The sequence below is a fragment of the Labrus bergylta genome, chromosome 24, assembly GCF_963930695.1.
Source record: "Labrus bergylta chromosome 24, fLabBer1.1, whole genome shotgun sequence".
Classification (NCBI taxonomy): domain Eukaryota; kingdom Metazoa; phylum Chordata; class Actinopteri; order Labriformes; family Labridae; genus Labrus; species Labrus bergylta.
Window position 1 is genome coordinate 12883688 of NC_089218.1, and position 18229 is coordinate 12901916.

Below are 18229 nucleotides of genomic sequence, written 5' to 3' on the forward strand. Positions count from 1 at the left end.
TCTGCCCATTCATAAAAGGGGCTGCCGTGGAGTGGGCCAGGCTTCTTGAAGAGACAAAACCCTCTCCAAGGTCAGCATTCACAACCGCCGCAGGAAAGAAACAATGGCGGAAATCCCGCTCCAGTTTGCGCCTTTTCTTGCAACAAAGAGTAAACAAAGCAATGCACTGCAACAATCTGTCGTCCATCAATGCACAAGAGCGCACACACACACACACACACACACACACACACACACACACACACACACACACACACACACACACACACACACACACACACACACACACACACACACACACACACACACACACACACACAAGGTGTTTCGGGTAATATGAATAATGGATAAAAGGCTAACAAAGGCAGCAATCGAAAAAGCTTGATCACAGGATATTCATGCAGATGAGGTGAAAACTGAAGGATTTGGGGGATGAGAGAGTCTACACTGATACACACAGTGTGGATCTGTTTGTCATCATTAGCCCTTAATGTCATGACAGGATATCAGATAAAATCATCTGACATAATAGATATGAATGATTGAATGCAAATGTAGTTTAAAGCTTGTCAATGAGATAGGCAACATGTAGGAAACCCTACATTCACTTTAGTACCACAGTGTCTCAAATTACCTTCAATAGGACATTTATGAGTCCCTTCATAACTTAAACACTGACGGGAGTGACATCCCATGTTCCCATACATTTACCCCTGCAAAACAGAAAAGTTGAACGCCAAAACAACTAGCTGAAAGAAGCTAAAACTCTCAATTTAGCTCGTGTGAACTCCAAAATCAGATGATTATTATTTTGTGTTTCATGATACCAGGAACCCAATTAATTCATAACAGAAACGTATGAATGTTAGCACTTTATTAAATATCTACTCAATTAGCAGAACAGTAGAATCTCAGTTTCATAAGACCCAACCCTAGAACATCTACCACTAGCAATTCAAATGTAAAAGAGAATTCCATTAAACTTGAAGCCCACCCAATATAAGGATTAAGGTTGCTGCAACTTTCAACAACAAACTGTTGAAAGAATAACTGTTTTCAATAATAGCAGACTGAAGGAGAGACTACTCGTCTGTTTGTCAATATTTTTTTTTTAATAATGGGAGACTGTTCAGGAACGTTTTAGAATGTGGAACGCCATGCTGTGATCTCTGGATTGCTTTTAAGTTAAATGCTAATTCACCAACAGTTGTTAGCATGCACACGTGCTAATCGTGACAACAAGATTGACTCCTCCACCAACCATCTTGATTTTTTTTTCAGGTTCAGTTTTGCTTTTTAAGCGATATATATTTGTGGTTCATAAAGTATTAGTACTAAGCATGTGTGAAAGCTTCCACACGCTACGGCTAGCAAAGTAGCTGCACAAAGTTCAAACTTTACTTTGATACGGTTAGCAAAGAGACTTGAGTTTGTTCTCACCAAACCAGAACAGGTTAGGTGTAGAAAGTAGAAACGGCCCTTATAGTTGTTTTGATATTTCCAGTTGTGCCATACTGTTAGCAGACTCTAAACTGGGTTTGAGAGCATGGACTGGTTACACATTATGGTGGGATTTGTTTAAAAGACAGATTTGTTGTTGCCTCTTCCAAAACCCCTAAAATGCATTTCTTCACAAGGCTCCATCTGTGTTAGAATTCTGTTTCAGCCCCCCCCCACCCCCCCCCGTCTGACAGCTGATATCCTCGTGGTTACACATCATTTACTGCAGGATTGCATAACCGTCATTATTGTAGGAAAACGAAGATAACAGATGAAGAGAACGCAACTTTAACACTTCCTGAAAACACAAACATGCATATTCCCCTGGCTCTGATGCTACAAATCAAACAGGTTCCCGATTGAAACATGATATCTTCATTGAGCTCGGCCGCTTGCCCCATTTCGGTTCAGAGGAGCTGCCCACTATCAAATGAAGGACGATTTAACAGCGGAGGGGCTCGGCGTAAAATCAATAGGGATCAACCTCTTGGTATTGCTGCCACCCGTCCCTCTGGCGGAGATCAATGCAGATGTGTGCGGTTGACAAGGATCTAAAGAGGGAGCACACTGTGGACGCTGTCCTCTTTTCCACTCGCACACAACACCCGGCTAAGATTAGACTTTCAATTGGACCTGGAGGGGTGGGGGGGAGGAGGGAGGAGACAGATTTGTGCGCAGACTTATCAGTGATTGTGTTTTGAAATGATTTTTGCATCACAGCGCTGGTGGGAAAAGGCAGTGAAGAAGACGCTGGGATTGGCAGTTGTCAATCCTGCAGTAGAGGTCATAGAGGGTCATGACAGTAGAAGTAAGAATAGTTTGAGTAGAAGCAGATTGAGTCGCTCAGGATGAGGGTTTTTTAGGTGTAGAAAGTTTCAGTTTTAGGGTTTAGAGTTCACAAATTACTAAGGAGGAATGATGTCGTTGACACCTGTGCTCTCTGATTTATTATTCCGGTCGAGGTTCAGTGTTTTTGTTTTGAGAAGTTGTACATGTTTTTTTTGTCTCAAGCTGTGATAATGTTCCGCTGGGAACTCGGTTTGTTTTCTGCTGTGAAAGATCAAAAAAGTGAAGAGCCCTTCAAGTCATCATTCAAACTATTGGTTTTGTTGACATGCTCTGTGTTACATTAATGCTCTAATGGAGGCAATTTCAATATTTGAGCAGTTGCTTTAAAAGGAAACATGGCAGCTTTCTGGAAGTTGATCAAATGAATTAATTGATTAGCAAAAAACTCATCAATAAATAAAACAGATTATTCATTGTTAAAATCATTTTCACAAGTTTTCCTTTGTTACTTTAAATTAACTCGACCGATTTATCAACCAGCCGATAATATCAGCGACTATCGATATTTGATAATTTTATTGCAGATATGCGCCGATATTACAGATTCATTCAGCAGTCAAACAGCATTTCATTGTATTACACTAGCAGTTCTCTGTCACCAGCAGAGGGCGCTGTATGAATTGCAAAAAGCATCATCACTCTGCAGAGTGACAAGCGATGATGCACGTACACGCTTAGTTACTTTCCAGTCGAGTGACCATCTTGTCTTCATTAGAAATCTTTATCATCATATCATTATATCATAATATCATTTTAACTTTTTTGTAGAAGCTGACTCAGGGAGAAACACACAAAAATTCCAATGTACCTGTACTGTCCTGTACCTACGCAAATGGCAATAAACATCTATTCTATTCTATTCTACATTGTGTGGGTTTCATTTATGAGAAATGATTGACAGGGACCAACAAACACAAAAAAATGGCATGGTGCATGGGGAGTATATGTGATCAAACTGACCAGTTAAGCCATGCCCCCTTCAACCCAGTGGGAGGAGCAAGTGAAAACATCACTTCGGGGTTTATACTATTTTCCTTCATTGTCGTAAACATGGGAAATATTCAACAGCTTTGAAGACAAAAAAAACCCAACATTATTTTACAACCTTTATTGTTTTCAGTTGTCTTAAGACAAACTTCCAAATGTAACCTCGACTGCTTTTTTCACCTTTGATGACAGTTCATGTTCTAATATATTGCACTGCTCATGCGGGGGAACTGATGGCCTAGCGTTTAGGTGGCTGCCCCATGTACAGAGGCTGTAATCTTCAAAGCGGGCGGCTCTGGTTCGAGTCTGAGCTGTGACTCACTACTGTATCCACTGTGTTATTAAATTAAAGGCAGAAGCCAACAAATACATCTTTAAAAAGATGTTGGTGCATGTGTATATTTCAGCCTATGTGTGTGTTGCATGACTTACAGAGTGTAAAAACTGAAATTTCACCTTGCGGGGATCAATAAAAAAGTTAAAATCTGACTCAGCTTTTGTAGCTGAAGTGGGACAAAGACAAAATTGTGAATGTTATAGAAACATAAAATCTAAATCTAAATGGTGCAGATGCTTTAGGATTTATTAAAATTGTGCTACATGTGAAAAAATCCTTTTTCTGTTTTTAAACTGTGACAACAACAGACAGGAAGTGATAAGAGTTCAGACAGCACAGTCTTTTGTTTCTGTGAGTCTTTGCCCCGGCTCATCTTTGGTTATTGTTTCTTTGTTGTGAAACTACTGGTGAGTTTGACATTTTGGGTTCACACTGACTAAACTGCTTTCAAGTCCGCCTAAGCGCCTCGACCGAGGTTGAAATGTTTCCCCACTGTCGACATGAATGGAGAGGTTTTTTGGTCGCGTCAGGTGATGGAGAATCCCATCGTGAGGTAACAGCACAGCGGCCATGTCCACTGTGTGATACTTCACCTCAGGCTGCAAGAATCAAAGCACCACCTGCGGACAGCGACACAAACACTACTCTCCATGTCGAATAGCTCCACTTCAAATTTCACATATCATCCTTTTAGCTGTAGAAAGAAAACAAAACTCACTAAAACCTGAAACAACCTGAAACAATCTTTTTAGTTAATGTTTTCACTCTTGCTTCCACACTGAAAAATAGAAAAACGCGCCATATTTACACACACACATCCATCTCAGCTGGGCTTAAAGCGGGGCACTGCCAAGCGTCTCGGAGGCAGGTAGCCATTAACTCAACGAGAGTGTGACATTATCGCTTGAGTCACCGCTCTCTCTGTGCCCCTGCCAGCCACCATATACAAGACTGCAGCAAACCTATAATCAAGAAAGTGATAGAGAAGGGTCATTGTTAAAGGAATTAGCAGCTTGACTAAATTACTGTTTTCTCTGGAAGTGCAGAGAGGTTAGCACTGGGAGCGGGGGAAATGTCAGCCTGAGACTGGCAGCGGGCAAAACATGAATGTGCTTCTGTTAAAGTCTTTCTATGTGATTTTTCACACTTAAATGTAATAGAAATCAAGTATATCCTCTGAAAATAACTCTGTGAGTCATGACTGTTTACAATGGGTGTAACACCTGAGTCCCACTGTCTGTGATGTTTTCAGAGTTTTCAGAGTCCTATCTTCAGTTTGTTTACATCGCCAGGACAGCCGGCTGACTCCTCCCCTCATGTATAAAAGTTGTTTAATTGAGGGACTAGAGAAAAGAAGAATAACATACTGTACTCACTGCTTAACTGTGTTTCTAGATCACGTTCATTTCAGGTAAATTTACATGCAGTGTGAAGATACCAGCATAATAAAGATCACTAGCATTAGCATGCTAACACAACAATGCAGCGCAAGGTGTTTTGGTTTCATGCTGGTGCTCAAGGGGCGACATCTGCTGGATCAAAAAAATTACCTGTGAAGCCTTTAAGAGGAATGTAAAGAGCAGCGCCAAGGGTTCTTCAGTCTATATGAATGCAATCTTTCTTCTTTCTGAAACTGGAAGGCTCGGCTGGATTCTGGCATGTTGATGCGATGTTCAATGTTGGCTGTTGCCACCACCTTTCATTCCCTGTGTGAATGCTTGTATTTACACCGACAAACCTGGAAGAAAGTCCTGCAGGTTGCTCAGGTAAAGCTTTACCCACACATGAGTTGTAGTAAGTGTGCCGAGAAAGAGAGACTGGATGTGAAGCTGCCAGTGCTTACCAATGAAAACAAAAAAGAATACATCTTTTCACATTATGATCATTCTTCTTCCTGTTGTGTAAATCTACCTGTCAGCCCATCAGGTTCACAACAGATGGCTGTCTACCTATGAGTCTGCTCTGTAAATAACACCGCAAACAGTATGGTCTGGATGGAAAGTGTCATGACATCAATTTTGTTGTGATTTGGCGCTGAATATAGAGCCTAGTTGACTGATTGATGTATCGATTGGTTATCACATTAAGATGAACAAGTGTTGATTTATTTCCTACAGAATGTCGATGACAAGTTTCCAGAGGCAAATATTCTGTCTTTAAAGGTTTTATATGCAATTTTTTCATCCAGCAGATGTCGCCCTTGAGCACCAGCATGAAACCAAAACAACTCGCACTGCATTGTTGTGTTAGCATGATAATGCTAGTTATCTTTAGTTAGCTCGTAGCTTCACACTGCATGTAAATTTACCTGAAATGAGCGTGATCTAGAAACACAGTTAAGAAGTGAGTACAGTATGTTATTCTTCTTTTCTCTAGTCCCTCAATTAAACAACTTTTATACATGAGGGGAGGAGTCAGTCGGCCGTCCCGGCGATGTAAACAAACTGAAGATAGGACTCTGAAAACTCTGAAAACATCACAGACAGTGGGACTCAGGTGTTACACCCATTGTAGACAGTCATGACTCACAGAGTTATTTTCAGAGTATATTCTTGATTTCTATTATATTTAAGTGTGAAAAATCACATATAAAGACTACAAAAAGTTACAAAAAAAGCCAAATGTTGATGATTATTCAATCCAATAAAATTCTCATTTGAGCATTATCCAATCAAGAAGGAAAGTTTCAAAACATCTGAATGGCTACAATCACTTTGCATATGTCTTTCATAAAATCCTTTAAAAACACAGGTTGCATGAGATGACTGAAACAAAAGGCACTTCATAAAAAGCATGTGTGAGTGTTGAGTAAGAAGAGTAAAGAGCCATCTTTGCTAAGCTTAAGATAGGAGAAAATGAAAGATGAGAGTGAATCACAGAAACACAGAAGAAGAGAGATTCACTGCCCATTTTAAACCAGGTAAAAATGTAAGCTTGCTTTGCAATAGGCTCTGTGTAACTGAATGTAAATATATCTAAATGAATTTTTATAATCAGGCAGATGGCCTTGTTAGATTCGCCTTCCTGACGCCTTGTTGCTTGTGTTTCAGCCACTGGGGTTGAGTGAATGGAGGGGCCATCTGGGATTGGCCAGGGCTTCTGTGAATGAGCCGGCGGAGCGCCATTCAGCACCGCGGAGCTGTCCGCGGTGCTGAATGTGGAGCTGTCCGCGGTGCTGAACGCTGCTGGTGGTTTATTTTTCACACATAACAGCCCACCTTCTTCAGTTGAAAAGCGGGTAAACAGTGACACGGGGCCTACAGCTGAAAACGAGGCCTATACGTGAGGGCCTGCCAGTGAGCAAACACAAGAGCCTTCCGCCACATTAGGCAGGGAAACCACCTCTTGACTTTAATGAAATGCTCTCGATATTAAGTGGGCGGCCATGATGAACACCTGGCGGACTGCGACAGCACACACACAGGCTCCCAGGAGTTGTTTGCATAGGGCAGCAGCAGCAGCCTCCTTCCTGGCTCATTAAGACGCCAGGTTGTAAAAAGCCCCTATCTGTTGGCCAAAGGGAGAAAAGATACTAGCAGGGGCAACATTAGCATGGGGGGGCCTTAAACACAATGAGGGAGATGAATGAACATGAGGCCTGGAGCCGGGAGTCTCCTTGAATCTGTCATCCGTCTCCATGGCGACAGGAGGAGGAGGAGGAGGAGGACCAAAAAAACTGGCATCTATCCGGGCCCCAAATCAACAGATGGCCACCACATCACCCCCCCACCTCCAAACACCACCACCCCCTTCCCCCCCTTTTTTTTTTTTTCCCTGCATCCTACCTTGCACTGCTCCATGCACGTCCTCACCGAATAAGCCCCCGGCTCGTATTTCTGAGTGAGCAGCTCAAAGTCCTCGTATTTCTCCTGGGCGTGCTGGTCGTAGCGCTGGTACGCCTGCACGCACTCGCTGCATCTGTTGGTGTCATCGGTGAGCAACTCGAGGCTGCAGTTCAAATTGTCCGGACTCGTCGACCCGTAGAACAAATCCAGCAGAGAGTAGGAGTTACAAAAGGAGAGGTACAAATCGCTCATATTTACAGCCCGGGTGCCCTCTTTGTCGGAGAGGCCCTCGCACAAATCGTCGGCGTTCGCGAGGGTGAAGCAGTCTTTAGATAAACTATCCTGGTGGCAAGTTTCGAGCCGCCACAGATGTCTTGTGGAGTTTCCTATAAAAATAGCTGGGTTTCCTCTGAGGCTGCTGTGTGCTGAGTGGGTCTGGGGTGACAGGAGGTGGGAGGGTGCGAACTTGACCCGGGTCCGGGCCTCGGCGCAGAACCACAGGTGATCAGAGAGGAGGATGGTTAAGAACAAGAGGGATGCCAAGGACAGTCGCCATCTCTGCGCCCTCTCGGAGTCGGTGAATGGCTTTTGGTTGTCGCGGGGGGGCTCTAGCCAGATTTGGAAGCCGTCGTCATCTTCTTGCTGCCAACACGTCCCAGCACCCCTGGTCATATTTTGGGAACCGGCCGACTCCACCGTGGGGGCTCCTCTGCCGCAACAGTCATTGACGTGGGGGTCCGCTTCGCGTTTTCCTCCCCTCAGTTGTCAGGCGGGTGGGTTGTCCCGGCTTGCCTTTTGCGTTCAGCGGTAATTCCCATCAAAATGCGCGTGGGCCGGGTGGCAAATCAGACGCTGGCGACCACGGGCCGCATCCTCCATGGCTGACCGGTGAAGCCTGTGTCCTCCCCGTCCGCCCTGAGCTCTCCGCCGCCGCTGCCGCTCCGCTCCTCTGCGTAGCCTCGACTCCCCGTTTTTCGAAACACTCACCGACGCGTTTTTACGTTTTCCCCGGCCTCGGTCGTGCAGGGACAAGGGCGCTATCCTCTTCCAACATGGCGAAGCTGTCTGTGTTCGTGTTGGCCGGATGGGCCCTGCAGCCTGTGACAAACCTCTTTTCCCTTTTTCAAGCCCTCGCCGTCTTCATCTTCGCTGCCGTTGTCAAGTTGCCGCCATGTTCGCCAAGAGACGGTGTGTGTTTGCAGGAAGCTGCGTCAAGGTGGCGGCAATGAACAGCAGCATTTCCGGAATTTTAATTCAGAATAAAGTTAGTTACTTTTTACCCAAATCACAGTTTATCAGCACATTAACCACATAATACTACTACTACTAATAATAATAATAATAATAAATTGTATTTATAAGCGCCTTTCAAGACACACAAGGACACTGTACAACAATCAACATACCATATAATACTTTGTTGAAGGTTTAATAGCTCAATACATTTTAGGAATCCCTGATCTACCAATACCAAGGCTTTTCATTGGTTCATAGCAAATGTGTGTTTTATAGCTGTTTTAAATATTCTAAAAGGAAAAAAAGGAGCACAGCTTTTAAAACAGGACAATGTAATTTTATTTATTTTATTCATTTATTTTAATTTATTTTATTTTTTTATTTTTTTATTATTATGTTTTTTATTTTATTATTTTATTCTAAATCTATGTTTTAGTATCTATCTATTTTTTTGTATATTCTTAATTTTTCTTTTTTTATTTAAATTGTACTGTGTGTACAAAAGTGTTCACTTTTTTGCAATCTTTGCTCTTGCTGCTGTAACAATGTAAAATTCCCCGTTGTGGGATAAATACAGGATTATCTTATCTTAATAAAGAAAAAAAAGAAAAAAATAACCTTGCTGGCAAAATATAGCAGAATGAAAATAATTGTTTCTGTGTTGTGAATGACGCAATTACAATTTAGATATCTTAAGATTTTGTTTTAAATAAAAATAGATGTTAAAGGAAAAGCTCGCCATGGCATATTTATTTCATTTTATTTTGAAGGCCTAATTGACAAACATTACAAATCGCGCTCTTAATATCGACGGCTTCACAACACATCTCCAGCTCTGACGTTATGCGCGCGCACCGCAGTTACCGCATCCCTCAGTGCTGAGGTGCGTCAAGTCGGATATGGTGCGCAAAAAAATGTCACCAGCAATCATTTTGAATTTGACTTCAAAATGAAAGCTTATGAGTTCAGTCTGGAAATGAAATACTTTCTCAGTTATGAAGCTGCATAGTACAATAATAAAGAAAAACAACTAGAATAAGAACATCAGCTGTAGCCGAGATACTACTCAATAAAATGTACTAACAGGATAATGAAATTAAAATTGCTATTTTATTTTTTAAACTTCCCCTAGAACGCTCGTGCTAGCTTATTTTATGGTTGACTTGACACTCGTCCATGCAGCCAGGTTGGTACTCACCTGGTTTCACACAAGATGCTCCACTAACAAAAACCAGACTGTTTCCTCTGGAGAGGTCAAAGTCAATGTTTTTGCATTTTCTTGAGCCCATGTCTCACTAAAACAGACACTTTCAAAAAGCGTGTCTTGTGGTATAGCCTCAGAATGTGGCACACCTGACAACTCTTTGGAAAATAATCCCATTAAAAGACTTCATCTGAGATCAAAGGTGACACAGTAATGCAATCCAGATGTTTGCAGCTGCATTACAACCAAGAGAAACCCCTGTAAACAACAGAAGTGAAGTTTGTTTTGATGGATTTTCTTATCAAGTGAGTCAAAAGCAAAGCAGTCTGTCAAGATCAGCCGCATGCTGTGTAATGTCATCTCTGTTGCAGAATGTTAGAGAGCACAAATTTACCCTTAAAATGTGTGTTTAAAAAAACAATCGAGGAAATTTGACTTGGTGTTTTGTTGCAAAGGAGCAAAGATAGTAAGCAGCTATAAAAGCAGCAGTGCTCCTGACTATGGAAGAGGATTGGGGCCACTGAAAAAAAAAAAAAAAATTTGGGGGGAAAATTAAAAAGAATATATTAAAGAATATTTTAAAAAATGGCCCTAATCCTCTTCCGTACCTGACAACTTATAAATAATAAGATAAAACATATAAGAAGACATTTAAAAATATACATACTAGAATATAAACATATTGATGAAATTTCTTTTTTATTTCTATTTTTTTTTTTTCCTGTAGCACTTTGAGATTTTTTTGCAAGAATGTGAAGTGCATTACAAATTAAATGTATTATTATTATTATTATATGATAACACAAACATGTTAACATGTGGAGCTGTGTGCAGGTATATGTATTATTTACAATACAGATATAATACTTATTCAGCACTTTTAGCAGCCACAGTGATTTGAACATCTTAAGATGTTTCAGATCAATCGGCTTGATCATTTATATAGCTCAAAATGGAGCTTAATTCTTTTTTCCCCCATTGAATTACTTCATTAAGGGTGGGCTGTGCTAATTGCTGCTAACAAACCTTCTCTGCAGCCCTAAGCCTCTCTTTGGTCTCCACAGGAGCTCATTTACTTCCGCCTGCACGCGGACGCTGGTTGTCCAGCCAATGCGTCCAACCCATTTGTTTACGCTCTTGTCCATGTAGCTCTACGGCAGAGCTAATTAGAGCATTCATCCCATTAGCAGATGGCATTTCTGCAATGCTAGCTTTTCTGTGGCTATTTGCAAAGGCTTACTGTTTCCATCTCTGACAGTCTTTTCAAACATCCCAGCTCTTCTGCAACACATCACAACAAAAGCCACCACGCGGGTGTAAGCACCATGTTGAGGTCCTCTAATGAAAGCCTGTCAGTCAAACGTTCCCCCCCACAACACCTGGAAATAGAGTAGAGTGGGCAGCGACTTACTAAATGCTTATTGGCGCACAATGTTTTTATTCTTACTAGTAAAGGAGATCATTTTCATCTTAGGTATCTTGAGCTTTTTGTGTTGTTGTGTTTTTTTTTTAGATGAAGCGTTTTTCAAAATAAAAATACTACATTTTAAAGGTATGGTTTAAAAAATCCAACCCTCAAATCCTACAGGGAGCGCAACGCAAGATGTTAAAGAGATCAGGTATTCACAGTAAATAATTAGGAACAGGTACCTCATCACTTTTACTGTCAAATGTATTCACACGGCATTTAAGGCCCAACAATGCCCAGGACGCCACAGGCACCCTGGAGGCGACGCTGATGAAGGTTATAACATATCAACGAGTCCCAAGGCGCACAGGTGACATTCTTGAAGACAGTGGAAACATGGAGACATCTTTGTTGGAGGGCCTTGAGCTGAACCAGTTTTAACGCCACCCCTGTGGTGTTCACCTGTCTCTCTCTCAGAGAGAAAAAAAAACACAGCAGGCACAACAGTAGTTTTTTTATCACAAGATATTTATTATTAACACCAATAATCTTTTTATTTTCACGACTCCAACAGTTTTAAAAAGCTTTGAGAAAGAACTACAGCAGAGCCTTAAAAAAAAGCATAGTTTTTCTCTTCCAAATAAAACATTAATACCAGTTTGAGTGTTTAAAGGAGAAACATGGTGAATGAAAATGTTTTTTAATATAATTTAAAGGCTTTATATGTTTTTCATCCAGCAGGTGTCGCCCTTGAGCAACAGCGGGAAACCAAAACAACTAGCGCTGCATTGTTTGTGTTAGCATGCTAATGCTAGCGATCTTTAGCTAGTTCATAGCGTCACACTGCATGTAAATTTACCCGACTCACAGAGTTATTTTCAAAGGATATATTTGATTTCTGCTACATTTAAGTGTGATAAATCGCATATAAAGCCTTTAACTCTTAAAATTAAATTAAAAATCTTCGCCTTCCATACTTTTCACATTATCCAATCATTTAAAACTATCAAGCGGACTAAATATCTCATTAAAAACAGGAACAAAAACATGGATTGTTTGCATGAAAGTGTAGTGTTGCATCGCATTGCTTATCGAGTGTTTGAAATTTGTATTTTTCAGCTTTTTAAAAACATTTTATGACTGGTATCTTTATAAAATATTACTAATAAAAGAGGATTTATCCCTGGTGTCAGCTGTTCAGGCCAACAGGAAGTCTTCAAACTGAGTAGTCGGAGTCGTTCATCAGATACCCCGCTGTGATTGAATCCGTCACCCATGAGTCTCGCACTATCTTAAACTTCTTCCTGAAGCAGCGTCTCAGAGTTCTCAAATCCAGAAGTCTGGTTTCCTCTGCGATGATAACGTGAGAGACTCCTTCCTCAAGCTTGTGCAACACCTTCCCCCCGTGGTAACGGAACTCCAGCGCCCTGATGTCCAAACATGAAGCGGATAAGGCGGTTTTGGGGTCTCCTATGTTGGCGTAGCGGTCCATGTAAACCTCAAAGGGTCTGAACAAGCTGGTTGGAAGGTCCTCCCAACCGTACCGCTGCTCAACCTGGCCCACGTTCACTCCCGCCGGTGATGATTCGGGGCCACTCATTCGCCCGAACACCTCCCGCAGCTGCCGCTCGTCCGCCGCCACAAAGTAGCTGTCTCCGTAGCAATCGTACTCTTTGGCAAAGTGCTCCCTGGTGGAGGGTGACATGTGGATCATGTGACCAGGCTGCCACGGGACGACCTCTTTGTGGTGGAGGCACTCCAGCAGCCAGGCGGCCCGCACCAAGTCGTGCTGGTCGGAGGAAATCAGGTTCTTCACACGCATGTTCTCCACCCCGGCAATCACGCAGTAGGTGTCCCGTCCCGGGTTTTGAACCACAATACCTCCACACCTAATGAGAAAACGACACAATCAAAGTCTTATTCTTGGGTTTAACTTGGAGCATTATCGCACTCTTAGTTTATTGACCACACCTGGTTTTTGCTGCTTTAGCATTACTAGTTTAAGGTGGCTAATGCTAAAACTACTATGACTTGTATTATCTCTTTTTTGTTATGTAATCAATATTTTCATATAAAGAACGAAGCCGAAGACTATTTTAAAGGTTGCTTTTAAAAAGTGAAAAGTGACATCATTGCATTGAAAAGGAAATTTAGAAAGTCATATTGACTGATACCAGCAATGTAAATCTTCCACTACGATCTATAACTTTAGAAAAGGAGACGAAGCCCTTGGCTCATGAAAGAGACATAAAAAAAAGGAACTCCAATTCAATTCAATCAATCAATTTTTATTTGTATAGCGTCAACTCAACAAGTGTTATCTCGAGACACTTTACAAAAAGCAGGTAAAAGACCTTACTCATTGTTATGTTACAAAAAGCAGGTAAAAGACCTTACTAATTGTTTTATTACAAAGATTGCCTGAGTCTCTTTCATATTTATTTCCAAACTAAATATTTGTAAAAAAAATAATATATATATATATATATATATATATATCAATGCCATATTCAGATGCCACAGGTATGTGTTTGTGCGTTTGGGTCACCAGCACATAAAGGGTTAGGGGTTAAAGACAAAGGAACCTGAGGAGTTGCTGGAGACCAATTGTAAAAGTGAGCGACTATTCATCAGAGGACACAAACAAGCCTCCAAATCAAAGCTTTGCTATGTTGCTCCATGTTTTTCTGGATGTTAGCAACAGGTGATTTTCTAGTCCAACAGTTAAACATTAAACCTCCAACAACAAGGTGTCATGTTACCTGGCTATCCCCTTTTCCAGCTCAGCCTTGGGGTGATCTTCAGTCCCATTCAGAATACAGAACTCAACATCCTCAAACATATCGGTCTCCTTGGTTACCCCGGAGAGATCCTGGGGCTTAAAGTGGTCAACGATCCCGACCACTTTCTTGGGTTTGGCAGGCATCTTGCGCTTCTTCTTCTGCGGTTCGTCGTCGTCGATGCGAAGGTGCCTCGAGGCAAGTTTCCCAGACGCCTTACCACGGAACTGATCCAGCTCGGCGAGAGTCATGCACTGGTGCCACTCCTTGTCGTCCCGGATCTTCTCGATCCTCGGGAAACGCAAGGTGCAGTTGGTTTTGTACATGTCGCTCCCCACTATCTCCGCGGCCTTGACCTGGACGATGACCGAGTTGCAGGGCTCGATGTAGACCTCCGGTTTCTCGGTTCCGCACAAGATGGAGGCCGGCGGGTCGTTCTTGCGGTAGACTTTCCAGTTTTTGGCGAGCTTCAACCCGAGGTTGTACAGCTCTTTCATGGTGTAGCCGGAACCAATTCGGCAGAGGGTGTGGAAAACTTCAGGTTTCTCACCGGGCTTTGGAGCTTCCGCGACGGCGCATAAGAAATGAGACATCATGCCGCCTCGCCTTCCTTTCCCCCAGTAGCCGCCGACGATCAGCAGGTCCAGCTCGTCCATCAAGCCGTCCACGTATTCCGGCTTTATCTTCAGCCATCCCTCCCCTCGCTTGTCCGGTTTATAGATGGACAAAGGATCCTTCACCATGATGCCTTCTTCCCTGGCGTCAATCGCGTCATTGAGCGTGTTCACCACTTCCTGCATGGTTCTGGCATCCGTCTTTGGGACGAGGTGTATCCTCCCCTTGACCGGGGTGAAGACCGTCTGCAGGGTCTCCAGGCGTTTCTTCAGCGTCTCTTTGCCGAGCTTTTGGTCGTTCACCAACAACACATCGAAAACGCAGAAGCACGTCTGTAACTCGGAGTCCTCCATGAGCCTCTTGATGTCGAATTTGCTCCCTTTCTGCATGAAGGTCTCAGTCGTCGGGTTGTACGCCATCATCTCTCCATCCAGGATGCAGTTTACGACGTTGCTTTTGAAGTTGTTGTGGATGTAAGGCGTCAAAGAGCCCTGCAAGGGGGACCCCCCAAACTGCTGCGTGTACTCGAAGGCGTTCCGACTGAAGTACTTGTACACATCCCCGTCTTTGTGCAGCTGTATGCGCTCGCCGTCCAGCTTGGTTTGGATGAAAAAGGGACTGTTTCCCATCTGTTTCTCGACATTGCGGATGTTGGCAACGGCCGCCAACATGGGCTTGAAAGCGGAGAAGAGTCCGATGGAGACGTCGCTTAAAGACACAGAGGGGTTGCGGAGCTGTTGGCAAACCTTGTTCAAGTCTGTGTTGACATTGTAGAGGTCATTGGCGTCTGGATGGAAGACTTGGAGGACGGTCTCTTTGCTGATTCCGAGCTTCATGTCCTTCAGGATCATCCGGATGAGCCACTTTTGTTCAAGAGCCGAACTCTGGGTGATAAGGTGCAGCAGACTCTTTTTTACAAGATCCTTCTTCTTGCTAGCGTTGTTGACGGCCACCGAGTCTAAAAAGTCGTTGACTTCTTTGACACTGAGGTTCCCTTGGCTGGTGCAGCGTTTCTTCAGCACAAAGTACGCCATGCCGGCAAAGTCTCCCGCTTCTCCCTGGGAGGTAGTGGGAGCACGGTAGTTCAAAAGTTTATTGGCTTCTGGTCCATTCTTTGGGAGGCCTAACACATCGATGTAGAGTTTAGCTAGCATGCTCTCTTTGATGCCATATGCCATGCGCTCTCTTTCAAAGGGGGGGACTATGAGGCGCATGGCTGGGTAGAAAGAGTCTGTGGTTCGGGGCTTTTCCTTGTTGAGAGCGGCGTGAAACTTCCTCCATGACTCAATGAAATCCCCAAGGATTTTGGATTTCTCCGGACGAGTTTTAGACTTCTGGATTTTCTCTAAAGTGCTGCAGAGGTGGATAAAGGGAACCTGAGCCGCGACTGAGGGCTGGTTCCCTGTATCGCTTGTTGAAGGTCCTTCCATTGTTAAGACCTAGAACAAATATGTCGATGTAAATCAGCCAAGTCATGCAGTATTCAATAACGCAAGTTTTTCATCAATATAGGAATTATATTGGAGTGTTTCCCCTAGGTCGGACAGCGCCACAGATACTTGAAGGAATAATGGTGTTCATGTGTTTCTTTTAATGACAGCAGTCAATATAACAACTGAACAATTATTTCAACTTGTAGCCGTCTGTCCAGCTTAGTTCTTGTTCCTACAACTCCCGTTTCCGAGCGCACCTGAATGCATCTAGTGATTTTTTTTTTTTTTTTTTTTTTTTACAAATTTGCCAAACATTTTACTGTTTTACATGTCATCATATTTTACAGTTGAATGTTTCTCTTAATTAAGGACTTGATTAATGGAAAAGAAAACATTCTTCTTGGGTTTTGAGTTAATAATCATTAGTTGCTCCCCTTGTCATTTTTTCTCTTATATTATAAGTTCTAATCATCAAGGCCATCTCCGAGACCTAGCATGGCCTAATATATTCAAACAGAGATCATTTGTGTATTTAGGAGATCAAATGTCTAGGTTTAAATACTAGTGTAGTGATCAACAACATTGGTACAAAAATGTCATTGTTATTATAAAACTAATGCCCTCTCAAACTATTTCAGAATGAAACTTTTTACTTTTGAATGTTAATGTATTGTTAAACTAGCAATAAGCTTAAAAATTATGCAATAGCCGAGCAGTTATGTTGTGCGCCTCATGTACAGAGGATGTAGTCCTCATAGTAGCGGCCGTGGGTTTGAATCCGACCTCAGCCCAATCCTATGATCACAGCTCCCAACATTTCCTGTTTCTCTTCAACTGTCCTAGCCAATAAAAATCACCTAAAATAACTTAAATATAACAAAAATTAAGTTAAATAAATAAATAAAAATTGCTTTTACTTCAGTGATTATTTGTGTGTAGACAACAAAAACATTGTTTTGTAAACCTGTAAGATTAAAACATGTTGCTATGTCTAATATTTGATCACTATGTTAAACATCTGTATAACATAAAGCGTGTTGTAATGACTTGTACCTGCTAAATATTCTTCTGACATTAACAACTCATTTTAACAGGAACCTTGTCATCGCTCGAGTTTTCAATTTCAAAATAAAAGTCGGCCTCTCTGTTGTCATGTGACGTAGAGACTGTGTTTCGCCCAGACATGTTTGGACTCATTTTCATCAGTCGAAAAAGAGAGATCATTTGAATATGTATCATCCGATTTACAAACAACTCAATCGTAACACGAAATAATTCAACAAGTTAATCATTTAATGCTAGTTGCGCCTACTTTTCAAGTTCCGGATCAACAACAAAACATCAACAACTCCATTAAATATATGATATTAAAGTTTACCTCGCTGCTTTACTCCTCAAAATCAAAGACCTTTCAGTAGGAGACTTCTCAGCGAGCTACATGTTAAACACTTCCTCGAACTCAGAATGTGGAGCGCAGAGTAAAAAGTCCCCCCGGAAACAAGAGCGTGAACCCTTTGGTTCCTATTTGATGATGATTTGAGTTATTTAGTATTTCATTTTTTTTTATGGTAATCTTGAGAAGTTCAAGTTTCAGAAATAAATGTTTGTTTGTTATGAACTTTGCTTTATAAATTAAAATTAATTGAACATTCTTCTTGTAGTCAGTTCGTGTGGTTTCATTTTTCCTTGCGCTGTTTATTTATTGATGCAATAAAAATACTCCATAATATTTATTTTTAGTTTCAGATTTAACGTGATGTTGGTAATGTAGTTCGTATTTTTTAAAAAAAGGATTTAATTCCCCGTGGATATAATATAGTTGTCCCTTTACTCACCAGCAGAGGGCGACATTATCTCCAAACGTGAAGAGACAGAGTCAGTGTGTTTACCTTCACTGGGCCTGAAGCCATTGAGTCAGTGATAAACACGTAGTCAGACAATAGATAGGGATGAAGGTAGTATATCACATGATTATATAAAACATATTCCACCATTTTTGAGACTTTACAAACTCCAGGAAAACAGAGAAGCAGTTAATAAAATCAGCCTGATTTAGAAATACTGACTGATTTGAAACCACTATTCCAGTCTTCAC

At 41.9% G+C, this 18229-nt stretch overlaps 2 protein-coding genes across 2 annotated transcripts in view; both read right to left on the reverse strand.

Moving 5' to 3' along the window:
- LOC109996582 (NALCN channel auxiliary factor 1) overlaps positions 1–9395 on the reverse strand; it is a 32580-nt gene extending 23185 nt beyond the window's left edge. The window contains exon 1 of the mRNA XM_020650779.3: positions 7459–9395. Within this exon, the coding sequence (XP_020506435.1) occupies positions 7459–8130 (672 nt within the window). The 5' untranslated portion in view covers positions 8131–9395. The remainder of the gene's footprint in view (positions 1–7458) is intronic.
- A 2418-nt stretch (positions 9396–11813) lies between these two features.
- lig4 (ligase IV, DNA, ATP-dependent) lies at positions 11814–17637 on the reverse strand. The gene is made up of 3 exons (XM_020650735.3): positions 17513–17637; positions 14069–16140; positions 11814–13195 (listed from the first exon to the last, which is right to left on the reverse strand). The coding sequence occupies exons 2-3, from the start codon at positions 16129–16131 to the stop codon at positions 12523–12525; spliced, it is 2736 nt and encodes a 911-aa protein (XP_020506391.1). The 5' UTR covers positions 16132–16140; positions 17513–17637; the 3' UTR covers positions 11814–12522.
- Between the last annotated feature and the right edge of the window lie 592 nt (positions 17638–18229).

Excerpts from the sequence above, each read along its gene's own strand:
- lig4 (XM_020650735.3), bottom strand. The coding sequence starts at position 16,131 with ATGGAAGGACCTTCAACAAGCGATACAGGGAACCAGCCCTCAGTCGCG. Across the intron at positions 13,196-14,068 it reads CTGGAAAAGGGGATAGCCAG|GTGTGGAGGTATTGTGGTTC; the intron begins GTAACATGACAC and ends TTTTCTCATTAG.